Here is a 19,170-nt window from a genome sequence, read left to right on the forward strand (position 1 = left end):
CCACCTACGGATTATGACAAGGAGGGATACACGTACCATAGCTCATGATGGAGGAGAGAGTTTGCAGGTTCGCGCGTATGGTATTAATACTCAGAGCGGTTGGAGTAATAAACCCAAGGCCCCATTGATCATTCCAAGAAGGAAATGGGACTGGGAACCGAGGACGAGAGGACACCCTGTCAGAGTGATGGCGATTGAATCCAATTATGAAAACACAAATGGATTGCGGAGTAATGACGAATTTGGGTTGCAACGAAGCTATAGGAAACCAAGGTGGCCGATTGGCAATGCATTCAGCTTTGCATGCATGCGAATGAATCGGAGTTGGGGATTAATTGGGAACTGTAGGGCGGGGAAGAGCAGTGAGAGGTTTTCGGTGCTAACGGGGGACGAGGAAATGGCGGAGGGTCAGGATAGGGATGTAGGGCGCTGGACGAGGAGCAAGGAGGCCAGTCGAGAGGCGAAAGGCAAGAACCAGGTAGAGGAGACCATCAGGAAAATTATGCTTAATATTTCAGATGATTCAGAGACGGATTTTGACATAAGGGACTATCTTGTGGACGAAGAACCCCGGCGTGGACAAGAAAGTAAAGATAGGCGGGGAAAGGGACAGAGGAATGAGGATGAAGACCGGGAAGAAGATGAGGAGTATGAGGAAGCGAGGGAGCGACAGGTGGGTGGCCGCCGGGGGAGGAGACGGGGAATGCGCGGGCAGAAGAAGGAATTTGTCAGCCAGCGGGGCAGAGGGAGTCTGAGCGGGCGAGGAGGAAGAGGGGGCAGGACTGCAAGAGCTGAGTTTGAGGAAGAGACGGTTAGTGAGGCCAGAGGTAGGAAGCGAGGTAAGAGAGATATGAAAAAGAAATTGCAGGAGGCAGAAGAGGCTTATCATCAAAACACTCACCCAAACATTCGAAGAATTATTGAACATTTGGAAGAGGAAGCAATGCAGGAACATTCAGGGTCAGAAATGGAGGATTGGGAGTCATATTTGCCTGATCCAGGACATACAAGAGGGAGGATGACATTATACAAACAATCTTTGCATGTCTATTGGGGCATGAAAAGATTATTAGCTAAAGCACTTGAACAGGTAGCCATGGAAATGGTAGAATTGGCTCAGGGTATACCTGTCATGAAGAAGGAGCTGAAAAATCTTCAAGTCACCTTAATGATGCAAGATAGGAAGATGGATGAGATCCTGAAGTTTCTTCAAGCTAGTGGCATGGGTGTTAAGACTGAGAACGAAGCCAATCTGGAGACACGGACTTAGCAGAAGATGGAGCAGCTGAAAAGAGGTTTTTTTGCTTTCAGTTTTATTTAGATATACTTGTTATGCATGACTCAAATGATACTTAGTTTGACTGTAGGAAGAGTAGATGGATATATAGCATGGGGAGAAAGACTGTTGGTACTCTATTTTTGGATAAATGGATATATAGCATGGGTAGAAAGACTGATGGTATTTTATTTTTGGATGGCTGTTAAGAATTTCAGGTGGTCAAGAAACCCGGTTTCCCTTCGGGGCGGGTTGAGACCGGCCCATATGTATATGTTTCCTATGTTACAGTAATAGAAATGCAGAATCACGCCTTTGCTTACAAAAAAAAAAAAAATTACAATCATACATAAATTCATTCACATATTTTGCCGTTGTGTTAAATTCATTCGTACATGATCCAATTTAGTTTACAATTTAATTTCATGTCATACTTAAAATTACAAATTACAAATATATAATTATATATCATATTTACTTTAATTAAATTAAATTTTAGTTGTTTCAGATTTTATATTTTAGTTTTTAGTGGATGATAGTTTTTTTATAAGATTATTATTTTTTATTATTTAAAATATATTTTTTAATGTTTAAATATATTTATATTTCTTTGGTGGAGTAAATTTTTGTCTTTGGTATTTTCATAAATTTATATAGGCAACTAAAAAAAATTGTGTTGGTCTGTTATAAGGAAACTAAATCAGACATAGAATATTAATTGTTTCAAAATATCAAAAGAAAAGATGGAGGTTTTAGTTTCTAGAAATAAACTAGGAGATTTAGCTATTTGGCTATCTCTTGTTCTCGTGAGAACTAAAACAAAAATACATAACAGGGAACTAAAAGTAGAGAGACAAAAAAACATAGAAACCTATTTGTCTAAATTGATAGCTTCATTGTGGATGGGATCCTTATTATTATCAAGAGAACAATCATGATCAAGAGGAGTACGATTTTCCATTCAATTTTCACAAGCCTATGGTCCATTGCCATCAAAAGTCATTTAGTTCAGAAAATATGATGTCTTCCTTGATCTCATTTCGATTTGAAAGCACTCTTCCTAAGAGAAACTTGAGGGGTTAGTAGATGTATCCTCTATACATGTATTAATTGTACTTGCCCCTTAATATAACGAGCATCAGAAACCTAATCTACCACGTGTCTACAAAATTGCAGTGCTCATTAGAGAGTTCCTTTTCCACCTGTGTGGTTTCTTCGTACACTGGTTGATGGGTAAGATAATGAGTTGAAATTTAACTTGAGTTTGAGCTAGGGAATGACCTCTCTCTTGGTAGTATGTTGCTCCCTCATTACTCAAGCTTTCTATCTAGGCATGGAAAGGAACCAAAAGAGAGAGAGGGCTTGACATACATTAGTGGCCCACCAAGTGTCGTAGAGGAAAGTCATAGCCCCTTAGGCTTACTGAAACCACCAAAGTGTTGATCCATCTGGAGACCTATCGCATATGAAGTAGAAGAAATTGGACCAAACCAAGAGCTAGAATTAAAAATGTATAGCTAGAATGTCTCAGGGTACCTTCACTATATAAGTTCATCAGGCTTCAGAGGTCTGTAGCCTTTTTCATCAATCCCATCAATATTTTTGGTGTTCGGTTGATAGTTAGATGTGTTTGTAATGAATCAATTGAGTTATAAGCTCATTTGAGCCTCTTTTTAACCATGTTAAGGGCTTGATCAAGGGTTTCTTAAATCCTTGATCAAGTTATTTGAGTTTATATCAAAAGCATGTTATTGATCATTTTAAGCACTTGATCGAGTTACTAAGGTCCTAAAAAGTAGGGTTTTAGCTCCCCTTATGCAAATTTCCCTAAAACACCATTTTGTACCCTAACAGACTTAAGGAAAAAGTTTTCCTTAAGTGGCGGAGTTGATCATGTTGGATTCGTGGAGGAATCCTCTATCCAATGGCAAACGAGTTTGAAATTTTTGAATTCATATGATATTTATCATCTAATTTCATTTAAACATGATGCTTGAATTTTTTTAAACAATTTTGAAGGGGCTGACTAAAAAAGAAATAACATAAAATATACACTTACGAAAAAATTTCAAAAAATACCAGTATCTTCATTTACGAGTCCTCTTCAAAAGGGTACTCTTGGTTTTTGAATTTGTTTAAATAGTTGAAAACACGCGTCTCCAAAACGCAATTTAAATATTACTTTGCCAACTTCGAATATATGTATATATATAGATAATTTTGCATAAATTACTTTTTTTAATATGCATTACTTATTTCTCTTTGTGTAGATCATGCTCACACACATATATATTAAAACTACACATTTTAGACAAAATTGTGCTACATGAATACACACATACCTCTTAAGATGTGTGAAAATTTGCAAGGCAAAGAATTTCATTTAATGGGAAATTGACAAGTTATACGAAACTAATTTTTAAGTAAAAAATATCTTTACGACAACAACATAATCTTCCACAAATTTTCTTCTTACTCTGAATCAAAATTCACAACAATTATATGAATTTTGAGGCATTCAATTCGATAGAACAATGAAAATTTTAAATTTCGCTCTTAGTGATTTTAATCCTAACGATTCCAAATATTGAGGGTATAATACTCAATTTATCTACAAAATACAGTTTTCCATCAACATTATCATTGAAGTCTTCAAATAAGTCTCTTCAAAAGGCCATGTGACATGTTGGTCATGTTTGAAGCAACCATGCATCCCTCTAAGAGGTTAATGAAATGTGAAACAAATCTTTAGCTACTCCAATATTGCAATGGTAAACAATATAATGAGTATATTCAAGTGATTTACATTTTTCTTGATTTAGTGTTTTACCTTATCTTCTTTATGTTCTTATTTGTCTTTGATCTTCTCCTAGGGGATTGTGCATGTTGATGTACCATGTCCATCTTTACCAAAATGAATGTAATGAAAAGTAGATCTTATTCCTTAATGGTTTTTACACCCCAACCTTTGTAATTATTTCTTCCACCTCCTCTTTTAATGTCACTCTCTCTAGAAGAATGATGTGATTAATACTTCCCTTTCTTACCAAAAAACATTATTTGTTTAAGAGGTTTAGCTACTATCTTCATCTTCCCAAAATCTTTCTATTGTTCTTTAATTTTCTCAACCAAAGAGTCAATTGTGATGGATGTGAGTTGGTCACTATCTTGCAGGGATTCAAGGCAACGAGAGTATGGGTAGAGGGCATAGATTAAGGCTATGAGAGGAATGTATACATTCATTCCAATGACATCTATGTCATGCATGATGGCTCTAATTTCATAAGCTAGAGACAAGGGATCATCATATTACAACTTAAAGTTGAAGAGTTTGACCATCAATTGTATAATATCTAATTATGTTTTTGAGTCATACAGGTCTTTCATCCTACTTAATGGAGCATAAGAATATGTAATAAAAATTGTATGATGGCTCCCCTATTCATTTATTAATGTAGTAAAAGGCATAAGGTTTATTGTCCTTATACTTCCATATGGCTAGTTCCTTATCTAATGTACGCTTGGTAGGTGTGTTATAATTTTCCTTTTTAGTGGAAGCTTCTCCTTTGTAGCTACCATTGTTATAAGTTATTTAGAATGAGGATGTTCTTGGTCTTTTGGGAACATTCGTTGTGGTTCTCCTTAACAATTAGAACTGTATCTATAATGGATATGAGAGAATGTATTATTGGTTCTTTTCTAGTATGTTGCAACATCCTCATGAGAATGAGGACTAGCATAATTGCACATAAGAAATTCAAATATTAAAATTTATAAATGGAAAATCAATCTCCATTGTGGACAAGAGAAATCATAAAAAAAACTTGTAAAACTATTGAATGTAGTAACAATAATCAATTTTTTTTTTTTTTTTGGGATAGCTTGATGGACCCTATGATGGGTGCCACATTTCTATACTGTACTCAATTCCAATTATCATGACAACATTCTATGTAAAGAACCCAACAACTATATTCTGTAGAATCATGAAAATGACAAATTGATCCCATTGGCATCATGATTCTCTCGCTACTTCAAGTTAAGGTCAAGAGTTTAAGTTTGGACATGAGATCAAATCAAAATCATTCGTTGGCAAAAAATCATTGAACCTCTCCCACAATGAACTTATGATACCTCTATGCATCTCGTCACCCAACATTTCATACTTTTGTACACCAGAGACTTAACAACCACTAAGGCTTTGATCATATGGCATAAGACGAAGGGGAATTGGGATTTCATTTAATGAGCAAGGAAGCCTTTAGTAGAGAGGAAATATACATGTATTTATTGCATGAACAATGGGTATTGGAGAACAATGAGTTTAAGGAAGAAGGTAACAAGGGAGTAGAGCATGATGTGAAATAGGGAAGAGTAGTATTTTGAACATCTCAATGATGAAGAAGAGGACAAGGACTCTTAATAGACTCATGGGGATACTCAAGTGGTCAAGTAATTTGTAATAGATGCATGATGAAGAGATAAACAATACTTAGTGATATGATGTCAAACATGGAAAATTTTAGGGGCTAATGTTCGCCCAGTGGGCTAATTTTCCATGATTTTTCCACAAAAAAGATTCGCTAATTTCCAATTTTATAAAAGACGATTCGCCCAAATTTTAGAATACAAAATTATTTTACCTTAAAAATCGCCAACATTATATAGAGGTTATATATAAAACCATTATAAATTTGAATAATTTTACATTTATATCAATAAACATTTTATAGTTTGCATATTAGGGATTAGTGAGATTCGCCAATGTTTCTAAACTTCAAGAAAATTTTCTATCCTTAAAATTTTCCTTGATGTCAAAGATGAGATACCAACTACGAAGCTCAAAAATAACATGGCCCATTTCAATTTGGAGGAGACAATAAAGGAGTTAATATTCCTTTGATAAAACTATGAAAGGTTAGTCCTAAATTGAATGTTTTTTCTATTAGAGTACAATTGGATTTATACAACTTAAATTACTATTCGGTTCATTACCCAAGAGTCAATTTATTTTCATATTCCTAATCCTTTATAAATTTTATTTCCATGAAAAAAATATCATAGTATTATGTCAATTATGTTTTTCCTATTCATTCAGCCATTTACCACCTAGTAACTCTTAGAGTTGTTCGAGAAAGCTTAACGAAAAGGTGATAGTAATATATCTTTTCTTTGTTGATTTCTGTGAATCCTTTCATGTAGTACCTCAAATAAAACTTTAGAAACTGTTTAATAAATTTGGAATTCTAGTGGAGTGAAGAGAAGCTAATTTTCGTTTATATGAATAGTTTAGTAGAAAATCAATGTTCTTGATAAATAATAAAAACAAAAAAAATGAAAGTTGAAATTAATAACAATGTTGAGGTAAAAAAAAGATGTCCTATCCTTTCAACATTATTTCGCATATTCATAGATTAAAAATAATAGATGAAAATAAATACAGATAGAAAAGTATTCCTTTCAATTAAACATATTGTGTTTTGTGATTAGAAAAGCATATGTTAATGACCAAAACAAAATTTTATTTTATAGATGTATACACATTTATGATGAGTAAATGCACAAGCATATGGATTTTCTTTGACTTTTATTTTATTCTATTTCATTTACAACTTTACATCTATATTTATGGTTTTAGCTATAACACTTATCTTTGTGTGCAATGTTTAGTGACATTTAATATTACATGGTTGATGTAACACTTTTCTATTCAATTTTCTTGATCAGTTTTATTTTAAACTCTTTATGTATAACATTTTATGTTTCTAACTTCTTCATGATAACATTGTATAACATTTTATGTTTCTAACTTCTTCATGATAACATTGTAAATGGCTCGATTGAGTGTTCCAAGTTCTAACTTCTTCTTGACAACATTGTAAGTGGTTTGATTCAACCTTCCATGTTTTTTCTGCATCATGCATTTTTTTTGATATGTGGTTCTTGTTCACTTGTTACATTCATGGAGTATTGTTCTAAGTAAATCTACCTAAAGAGATCACTTCTCCTTGATTCAAACACGGAGCCTAACCTTAAAAGGTATAGAGAGAATTAAACCAGTAATCTCCCAATAGTAAGAATACTTAACTAGACATACTCAACCAATTGAACTAACCCTCAGAACTATCATACACTAGATTTTATATATATATGATTTTATTTTAAAAATATAACTTTAAAAAAAAGAACTCAAGCTATTAAAATATAACCTTTTTATCATTCGAAAAAACTTGCTTTAATAAAAATAAATAAACAACTTTAAAAATTAAAAAGACTTCGATATAACTAAACATCATCATTAAGCATCTTAGAAAACAAAATAAAATATTCAAATTAAATTGAGTTCTACATATGAGAATACATCTACTTTTCAAGATAGCTGATTTAACCGCTTTGGCTCATCAGTATTATACAACGTTGTAAATAATTCTATTTAGCAAATTCATAAGAAGTTCAGTCACACAAAATTTATTTAGAAATATATCGAGGAAAAAATGAACAATTTCAATTTTTTTTCCAATGTAATTTAACAAAAACAAAAAATGTCGCTACACTTTAATAATCTTCACTTTTACAATTTATGGAGTAGTTAAGTAACATTGTTATACTTTAATAATCGTCACTTCCAACGATTTATGTACTTAGGGAACACTCACTCCTACCAATGAAGCTGGATCGCAGAACACTAAATGCATCAAAATGGTAAATATGTTCACAATTTTCTGCCGGTTGTATGCGAAGAGCAAAAGACGTGCAATATAATCATTACTAAATGTTTAATAGATTATGTAAATGGAAAGAACAATATCCAACACGTTTTTCAAGCTGGATGATATAGATAAACAATATATAGAATTTTTTTCAGAATTTATCCATTCAGCACATCAACAGAACACATAACAAAATAGCAAATGATTTATCGAAGAAAGGATTAATAGCCACAGAAGAAGATATGTATATCATGATCAAAATGGAATGATACGGGATAGTAGTAGAAAGTCTAAAGTTGCCGGGATTATAAAAAGAGCAGAATTCCAATGCAGATAAGTTCATAGAAAACCTTGTTTCTTTTTGTTTTTGTTTAAAATTATGTACAATTTTTGTTTCAGCTGCTGTAAAGAAAACACATGAGGAATGCGTACTGTATGGTGGTGATTTCTAGAATATGTAAATGTCCAGAGACATATCTCGAAATTATAGCATCTCTTTGAAATTCTGTGATATATTGGCAATTATGCCAGAAAAAATTTAGTTGCACAATTTTCGCAAATTGTAATATACAGTTCAGTTGTATGTATGTAGAATATTTTCTACTCCCTATAGTCATATTGTGGATACCACAAGGCTTATGAGAACAGTTTATTTTCATTACTGTTTTTAACCTAGATAATTTTTTCGTACTTAAAAAACAATCACTCCCAAATGCAAAATGTGTGCACAATTTGTTTTTCCCGGTTTTAGTTTTAGTTTTAGTGGAACGGTGAAAAACGTGCAACGAAATCACTGCAATATTGTTGACCCTCTCGGTAAATTGACTGTAGTGTACAACCCATTGTACGCAGACTCCGACATACGCAGACTCCGACAAAGACGGCACATAAAATAGCATGCCATGGGATCATCTTCTACCCGTTTCGTTATTAAAACGTGCAATACAATTACTACCCAATGCAAAATGTGTGCACAATTTTGTTTTTCCCGATTTTAGTTTTAGTGGAACGGTGAAAAACGTGCAACGAAATCACTGCAATATTGTTGATCCTCTCGATAAATTGACTTTCGTGTACAACCCATTGCAAATAGAAATCTTGGTGACAACTTGACACGCAGACTTCGTCAAAGACGGCACGATAAAATAGCATGTCATGCATCATCTTCTACGCGTTTCGGTATTTAGCTTCTAATTTTTCTGTACCATAAGTTTGGAAACTGTCCCGAATCTGGAAGTAAATATCAACACTACTTAAATCCAACAAAATTTTTGAATAATCTATATATAATATTTGTAATGTGCAATTTTTGCTGGCCATTTTTTGAGTCTTTCATTGCGTTTTCCGCAACCATTTCGATTGTGGACGGCTTCTTCCTAAATGTGTTATTATATTACAAGGATAGACCTCATCCTCATCTTTTCAGATCACACCAACTACCCATCATCCCCTATCTTCAGGGTTTCCCCTCGCATACTCTCACAGGCTTCCTGTTATCGCTCTTTCGGACATTAATTCGTTAGTATTATCTTCAGTGAGGCGGACGCTAAGTGGAAATAAAGATAACGATAAGTAGAGAACAGTGGATTAACTAAAGCTTGAAATCAAGGAATAGGAATCAATGGGGAATCATCTATGCTGTGCTAAATCGTTCAGAACCACCGCGGCAGCGAAAGTTATACGGTGCAGCGATGGTGGCATTCAAAAATTTGGGGAGGCAATTACAGTGGGAGAGCTGATGGTGGAGAATCCTCAACAATTCGTATGCAATTTCAGCGATCTCCAAGCAGGGCGTCGCATCGCAGCCCTCCGTCCTGAGGAGGATTTGGCGTTGGGGGGCGTCTATGTTCTTCTCCCAATGCAAAAACATTTGCGGTGTGTACTATCGTCTTCTGACATGGCCTCGTTTAATTTGTTAGCAACCCAATGCAACTCTATCCATAGAAAGCACTCCTGTACCTCTAGAATCTTTCCAGCCGTTGGCACTCGCCATTTATCTGAATTTTCTTCAAACAATGACAGTGCCGAGAAGACAAATCAATTGCAAACAAAATTGAAAGATGGGTTTGTGGTGCCAAAGTTGGAGTTAAATGAAGATGAAGACAAACCGACAGAGTTGGGTTTGGGGTTGAGGCAGCACAAGATACGCGGTTTTAGGTATTGGAAACCAGTGCTGGAGACGATCAAGGAATCCCCACGCGTTCGCAAACCTTAAAATCGCGGAAGATCCCTCAGAACATTTTTTGAGAATTTTGGGAATTGAAGTTCCAGTTTCAGATGGAGTTGACCCACACTGGAAACTCTACAAACTAAAAATGATTATTCTTTTTAATTTCATAATTGTTTCCTCGAGGATAATTTACTTCCTATTTAAATATATATTTTTTTATTAAATTATTTTTTTTCACTTTGAATGATAATCTTCTTCTATTTAAATATATTTTATTTGTTTTTTTAATACATTATTTATTTTTTTCACTTAATACATTATTTATTTTTTTCACTTTTAATGATAATCGATTTTTTTCTTTTAACAGAAATTTTTTCATTATGTATTATTTTCCAACATTTAAACTATAAGGATTATATATTCTTTTCAAACATACAACTTGCGCGGAAACCATATTTCTTAATTGCTTACTTCTTCCCGATTTCCTTATAATGTCAAACCTCACATTATAAATACAACTCATTTCATTGTATTATATTTTTGTGGTATTATTTTTGACAATTCGCAGGCAAACCATATTTCTTAATTGCTTACTTCTTTTCGATTTCCTTATAATGTCAAATCTCACATTATAACTACGTCTCATTTCATTGTATTATTTTTTTTCGATCATTTTGATAAAGCATTATATATTATTTCATATTAATAAATAAAAATGTTAGTTAATTCGGTAACTAACAAATTTTCATAAGAATGTAGGTAAATATTGATGCTTGAATTATGTATCCATGATTCAATTGAATTTCATTCAAAATTTGATAGACGAAGTAAAATTGTTTATTATCTGATAAGTTTTATTGGTGAAATTTTTATTTAATAATTTTTTTAAAATTAATTATAATATATATAATTTTTAACTATATAATAATATTAATTTCAATGCAATTCAAATTTATTTAAAAAAATGATAAATTTTAAAGTGGGAAAATTCTAAATTCTACACATCCCTATAAGTTTTTTAGTCTTTCTCTTTATCAGTAATTTCTCACTTTTCATTTTTTATTTTAATAAAATATAACTTAATTCAACAAATCTACCCCACTTTTTTCCATTTATACCCATTTTATATTGTATCTTGGACTAACTTTGTAATATCATTTATATTCATTGACTCTCTTTTAAATATCTCTTTTTCATGTTACAAATTTACGAGTTTATTCATATCCCTATCTTTTAAAGATCTATTTTTCATATTACAAATTTACGAGTTTATTCATTTCCCTTCGGTGTGGATCGTCTACCGTAGACGGACATGGGTGGGCATGTAACACCCTACCTATGTGTATATTAAAAAAAAAAATTGGTTAATCTAACTAGCATTAATTATTATAATCTAACAAGCATTAATGATTATAATACTAATGCCTTGTCTACCTTTTGGTCCATCATAATGTGGACTGGTATGATTGGGTAATGAATTGGGTTAATGTTTGTGATTTGGGTTAGCGTTGGAGCTGTGGAGTCGGAAAGGGATCCCCACGTTGGCAGCCTATGTGGTACATTCCATCATTGCCAGTATTGTTTTCGCGCTCCTTCATCATCCTCGGGTAGGCTGCCTTCCATTACAGTCGCAGAGCCCCAAGGTGTCCTCTTGCCTAGATTGTGTGTGCTCGTCCTTGCCACCTGCAATGGTGTTAATGCCCTTACCTAACTTACCGTGGATGGATCCCGAGGTTGGGTTGGTTGTTTGTTTGTCATCCGATCAACGTTGATTGATGGTTTTGATTGTTCAAGCCTAGCTGAGGGGTTTATTAACTGTTTTTGTGGAAGGGATAATTCATTTGGTTAGTCTTTGCTTTGGCGCTTTGCTCTATCATGGCGAACTTATGAAACTCTTTGGCCAATTTTCCTCTGGGACTCCACGTGCCATCCTTGTCCCTATTCTACTCGTATTATGTTGTTATGTGTTGTTCCTTCCACTTAGGTTGGGTTATGACAGTTTTGGAGTTGTTTAACGGGTTATTGGTATTTTGGGCAGTGATGCAGAGCCCGAGATGGTCCTTAGTGGTCTTGAAAAAAGGATCATTGCTCCGACATTTCGAGGTAACATATGTTCCACTGTGATAATGTCGTTGAGTATTCTTGCAATTATATTCCAATTCTTTCCTTGCTGAGGTGGTTCCATACAGGTCTAGTCGTAGCTTCAATGGCTTCCCAGCTCACATACAGGTAAGCCTACTTACATTTCATGGTTGATGTTGTTGTCAAGTTATTACAGAGGTTGTCTTTTGCTCATGGTTTCTTGTTGTGAAGCTGTTACCTCAGGGTCTAGTTCGAAACCCTTGTTTAGTTTGTGCATTGTTGAGGACAATTCCAGTGCTAATCTCCACTTCTTCCTACTCCTTCCACGTGTGTTGGAAAACTCGTTTATTGTGCCTTGGTTTAGAGCATCACTCTCTGAGACAGACGGTTTCAAGAGTTGTAATTTGTTTGATGTTGTGGCTTCGACCAAGATGAGTTCTAGACTATGAATTATAATATTAATTAAGGTTTTGGGTTTATTTATGCTCATAATAGCCACCTAGAATTAATATGGTTCAATTATTTGTTGAGCATATGAGAGAAATTTTTGTAATTTTGTGAAATGTTTTTCAATTGGACTGGATTCGACGGAATATAATCATATCACACTTATTAATGATTTTTTGGTGTTTATTTATGTAAACCCTCATTGTGTATAATCAATTGCTGAGCTTTGGGATTTGGTTGATTACCGAGGGTTATTTGTTGTGCATGATTTTCTTCCCAGTTGTTGTGCAGGCTATGGCATTCATTTTTGTTTAAAGTGCTTTATGTACATATTTGTGATCAGTATTTTTAGAATTCATGGTTTAGTTTTAGGAAACCGAGGTACATGGCTATGGATGGGTTCTTTATGAACTTGTCTACGGCTAAAACCCTAGGTATGTAAAGAACTGTAAAGAAATCGTTTAATTAACTGAAAGCATGGGGAAGGGTCTGCCGAGTTGATTTATTTCTATAGTTTAAGGAAATTCCTATGTATGACAGAGGTCTGATATTTAGACATATATATTGCTATATGAATATGTTTACAATTCGTATCATTTATTTATTTATTTCTAGCAGAAAACTGATAGGCATCTGCTTTACAGTTTATATACTTATGTGTTTCCAAGTTAAATCGACATTCGTCTGTAATGCTATTTTTCTTATTAGTTCAACATTGATTGCTAACTGACAGTTGTACAGTTCTCTAGATGTGTATCAGTATCCATTAGGAAAGCATGCATCATCTATTTTCCTTATTATTCTACTCAGAAATTACTGAATGACCATTATCTATGCTAAACCATTTCCAAACTATCAACTTACAATAAATAAGTCATTCATTATTACTATGTTATTTCAATTTACAGTAAATATTCAAACTATTCTACTGATAATGATTACCATGTCCGTATCACTTATCTATATTTAGTTACGTATATATTAAATAATTGGAAGATCTCACTACGCAGCCTCAAAACTGATAATTACGTCCAGGTTCCCCCTCCGAGCCCTTCCACTTCTGCCAACAAGGAACAACTGGGTACCTTGGGTGTCAAGACTCTGTCCAGCCTCAAGTCCCATATCTCATAGCTTGTTACCTTAACTTTCTTTCCCACTGGTTATGTTTGCCAGCTCAAGGAAGAATACAACACAGTCCTCCTCCTCCAACCCTCAGGGTTCTGCCCTCTTTTCCCTTTATGGAAAAAGGGTGAAGGAGAAGTTGTAAATTTTCCCAGAATTTTGTCCAACTGTTTCTTTGACTCTTTTAGTAATCTAGTCCAAAGTCTTTTAAATAATAATTAACAGTATTTGTTCTGGCTATTTTAAGCCCAATAGTTTTAATAGTTAGATAACATAAATGAAATTAAGCTTGGTAAAAATAACTCATGATGTCTCGTTGTATGTTAGAGCTCCCTCCCCTCGAGAGGAACACCATTCATGGTGTTCTTTCTCTACGTAAACAGTGCAGGATAAGCTTTTCGCATGACCTCCTCTTCTTCCCAGGTAGCCTCATTTGGGCCAAAGTGCTTCCAGTGCACTTTAACTTGGATGATGGCTCACCTCCACAAAGTGGTTTCTCTCCAATTGAGGATATGAAGAGGCTCTGCTAGAAATTCTCCCTCGGGTTCTACCTACACATTCATATTATGTTGTCAAAACATTTCAAAACAACAATCTTTTAATCATATTTCTTTACATTTATCATTACCTGAATACACTCCCAGTTAATAATATGTCGAGGGTCATAAATATACTTTTTTAACAAGGACACATGAAAGATGTTGTGTACTTGGATGTGGCTTGGTAGTGCTAGTTTATATGCCACAGGCTCAATTCGATCGAAAATTTGGAAAGGCCCACAGTATCGTGGTGCCAATTTTGCACAACCTTTCCACTGCAAGGTGCTCTTCCGAGGTTTCACCTTTAGATACATGTGATCATCCATCTGGAATTCTTTATGAGTTCTCCTCTTATTTGCATACACTTTTTGCCTATCCTGTGTTGTCTTTAAGTTCTGGAGAACCTTGTTAATGGTAGCCTCCATTTTTGCTAGCATGTTGGGACCCAATGCTAATTTATTTTCCAGACTATTCCAATCTATGGGTACCCAACACTTTCTCTCGTAAAGTATCTCAAACGGACTCATACCCAAAGATTCGTGATGCCCGTTATTGTAGGCGAACTCTACCAAGTGGAGGTAATCTTCCCATTTCTGTGGTTGTTGCATTACAAACATGCGCAACATATCCTCCAAAACTTGATTTACTCGCTGTATCTGACCATTTATCTACGAATGGCAAGCAGTAATGAAATGGATTTGGTTACCTAGTCCTGCAAAGAGGTTTTTCCAGAAAGCGGATGTAAATTTTACATCCCTATCAGAGATCACCACTCGGGGTATCCCGTGTAGGCGAAAGATTTATCTCATAAATATTTCTGCTATCTCTACTGTTTTATACGTGGATTTTATAGGGATGAAATGAACAGTCTTACTCAGCTTGTCTACGACCACCATGATTGATTCGTGTTGATTTCTAGTACAAGGTAACCCCATAATAAAATCTAGAGTTATGGTCTCCCATTTCCATTTCGGAATGGGTAACAGTTGCAACAGACCCGCAGGATGTTGATGTTCTGTTTTCACCAATTGGCACTCTAAGCACTTGGATAAATATTCAGCCACATCTTTTCATAATCCTTCAGCTTTCGTGACTCATAAGCAATGATTTTTCCTTCTTGAGTTAGTACTCCATCGATGCCTTCTTTACTTGCATCAGTACATACTACAATGGATTTTTCTGGATCTGACCAGAGCGGTTGTAAGCAGTTTTTTTAGCTGCTTAAAACTTTGTTGGCATTCCGCTGACCAGTGGACATCTCGTCCCTTTTTCTGAAGTGAAGTCATTGGGAAGACAATTTTCAAAAAGTCCTTTATAAATCGGTGGTAATACCCTGTCAAGCCTAAGAAGGATCTTATGTCGACCACATTTTTCGATGTGGTCCATTCCATAATAGTTTTTATTTTCTCTAGATCCACTGCTATCCCTTCTGCTAATATAACATGACCTAGGTACTGGATTTGATCTTTGTAAAAATCGCATTTGTTGAACTTTGCATACAACTAGTTTTCTCGTAGAATCTGTAATATTGTTCTCAAGTGTTGCTCATGTTCCACTTGGTTTTTAGAGTATATTAGTATATCGTTGATAAAAATCAATACAAACTTATCCAAAAAGGGCTAGAAAATACCGTTCATTAGGCTCATGAATGCGGCTGGTGCATTGGTAAGGCCAAGAGGAAGTACCACGAATTCGTAATGTCCGTAATGAGTTCGGAATGTGGTTTTACATATGTCTTCATCCTTTATTCTAATTTGGTGGTATCCGGACCTTAAATAGATTTTTGAGAACACACTAGCTCCATGTACTTGGTCAAATAAGTCATTAATGCAAGGTAACAGGTATTTGTTCTTTATGGTAAGCTTATTCAGCTGACGATAGCCAATGCATAATCATAGGGTTTCGTCCTTTTTGCATACAAATAGCACCAGGGCTCCCCAAGGAGACACACTTGGGCATATGTATCCTTTATCTAATAGCTCCTATAGTTGCATTTTAAGTTTAGTCAATTTGGAACACTCATACAATAAGGGGTTTTCAAAATAGGGGCTACTCCAGGAATTAGTTCAATTGTAAAATCAATGTCTTGCCTTGGCAGTAATCCTGGAATAGATTCAGGGAATACGTCTAAGAAATCATGGATTACAAGAATATTCTCTAAAGAGGTCATTTTATTTTTATCATTGTTGTACTCTACCTGAACAACATAAATCTGACACCCTTTTCTTATACACTTTCCGAGTTGATTCGCTGTAATAGGGTGCAACTTGATATTTTTCTTAATTCCTTGAATTTCCTTCTACTGTCGTGACTTGGTAAGATAACTTATGGACTTTTATTTGCAATCTACCAGGGACAAGCGACATTCTAACCAGTCCATCTCTATTAATACATCATATGAGCTTAGGGGAAGAATATTCAAATTGACCTAGATAGGTTGTCCTGAAACTATTATAGGGCAGTTTTCTATTTTGGTTGGCACCTTTCTTTTGGTACCAGTAGCTAGTTGAACTAGCCACGACTATTTGTATTTACTGCTTTGCAGTTGACATATTTCTACCACTTTAGGACTAATGTAACTCAAGCTAGCGCCTGGATCAAATAAAATAGAAACAGATTGAACAACAATCATACCTTCGCATTCGATCATGGTGGGTTGATATTCCGCCTAATGATCGTCCAAAGTCGCATTAATCCTAGGCATGCTCCTCGTGATATCCCCTATCGTAGAGGCTTCTTGCATGTTAGAAAGTTTCTCATTCTGAGCTTTTTGTGGGCAGTTTTTGTAATAATGTGCTTCTCCGCATCCCCAACATTGTAGTGGTGGTTTTTCTGGTTGTTCAGTAACAGTTCTGGTAATTCCTTCAGGTTGTCTATTCTCATTGAATGTCTGAGTTCTTGGTGGGTTTCTTGCAAACTCTCCAAAAGCCCTTTACTGATTGTTTCTATGATGCATGGTTTTTTTATGTCTGTTTGGTGGAAAATTCCTCATTTTCTTGGCAACAACTCCTTTAGATCCTTCATTTTTTTGCTTCATCTGCTGATAATGGATGCGACCCTTTCAGACTGCATCGTTCATGGTTTTGGGATAGTTGAATTCTAATTTCTCCTTCATGAAGTCGGGCAAATTGATAATAAACCATTGGATCTTAGCTTTTTCTTCTTACATATATGGGACGTATGGCAACAGTAAAGTAAAGCGTGCTACATATTCATCCATGGTCAAGGCTCCAAATCTTAATTCATGGAATTCTTTTTCTTTTTTGTCATAATAACATTCTGTTAAATATTTATCTTTAAAGTGTTTCTGAAATTCTTGCCATGTTACTTGTTCTTCATCAATCTTCCTTACAGTTTTAATTTCTTCCCACCAGAGGGTGGCTTTTCCTTGTAATTGGTAAACTATCAACCTTGCTTTAAGTTTTTCAATATATTCATAAATCTAGAAGTATTTACGCATGTCTATCATCCAAGCTTCTGCTGCTTCTTCTAACTCTCCTTCAAACAATGAGGGTCTGATTTTTTTTGAGCTCCCCTTGTAATTTTATCATTGGTATTTTTGGTTTTCTTTGGTCAAAAAAATTATTTGAATGCCCTTCATCTTCTTCTTTGTGACCTTCTACGGATTCTACATGATCTTCCTCATTATGAGCAGTTGGGGTCTTTTCTCTATTTTCTATACTTGGATCTGGTCCTCTCTGATTTTGCTGATCTGACAAACTTTTGAGAATCTTCTCCTACTCCTGTCTTAATCGTTCGTTATCTATTCTGAGGTTCATCATTTTTGCTCGAAACTGTTGTACTTTCTCAAGTAAGGCAACGTTACCCTACCTTGATTCTTCTCCCAACTGCGCCCATAATTTTGGGTTGGCCTTTACATAATACACCTCTGGTGGTTCGATGATTTGGGGCTCCTATGCATTTTATCCTTGATGCTAATTCACCTTTTGTGTTCACAATTAGTCAAAACTTAGTTTATTTTGCTTCATATATATATATAGGAATATCACAACTTAATTGACTGTTAGAACAACCCAGAGGTCTCAGTATGCGAGTCTGGGATCTGATACAATTTGTATCATCCTACCTATGTATATATATATATATATATATATATATATATATATATATATATATATATATATATATATATATATATATATATATATATATATATATATATATATATATAAAGAATATTTTGTTAATCTAACAAGCATTAATCATTACAATACTAAATTATGCCTTGTCTACCCCTTGGTCCATCATAACGTGGACTGGTATGATTGCTATGGTAATGAATTGGGTTAACGTTTGCGATTTGGGTTAGAGTTGGAGCTGCGGAGTAAAAAAGGGATCACCATGCTAGTAGCCTACGTGGTACATTCCACCGCTGCCGTTATTTTTCCCGTGCTCCTTCATCGTCCTCAGGTAGGCTGCCCTCCATTATAGTTGCAGAGTCCTGAGGTTTCCTCCTGCATGGATTACACGTGCTAGTCCTTGCCACCTACAACGGTGTTATCTCGAGGTTGGGTTGGTTGTCTGTTTGTTGTCCGATCGACATTGATTGACGGTCTTGATTGTTCAAGTCTGGCTGAAGGGTCTATCGACTATTTTGGCAGAAGGGATAATTCATTTGGTTAGTCTTTGCTTCGATGCTCTGCTCTGTCATGGCGAACTTATGAAACTCTTCGGCCAATTCACCTCTGAGACTCCAGGTGCCATCCTCATCCCCATTCTGCTCGTATTATGTTGTTATGCCTTGTTTCTTCCACTGAGGTTGGGTTATGATAGTTCTGGAGTTGTTTAATGGGTTATTGGCAT

General features: G+C 35.0%; 1 protein-coding gene across 1 annotated transcript; it reads left to right on the plus strand.

Annotated features, from left to right (window-relative positions):
* Positions 1–9,607: 9,607 nt before the first annotated feature.
* On the plus strand, positions 9,608–10,201 carry LOC149177971 (uncharacterized). Its single transcript, XM_089423508.1, has one exon. The coding sequence runs from the start codon at positions 9,608–9,610 to the stop codon at positions 10,199–10,201; it is 594 nt and encodes a 197-aa protein (XP_089279634.1).
* Positions 10,202–19,170: the final 8,969 nt, after the last annotated feature.

Source organism: Pinus tabuliformis, chromosome 4_1 (assembly GCF_031772625.1).
Source record: "Pinus tabuliformis cultivar Carrire ecotype Pingquan chromosome 4_1, CPIR1, whole genome shotgun sequence".
Taxonomy (NCBI): Eukaryota; Viridiplantae; Streptophyta; class Pinopsida; order Pinales; family Pinaceae; genus Pinus; species Pinus tabuliformis.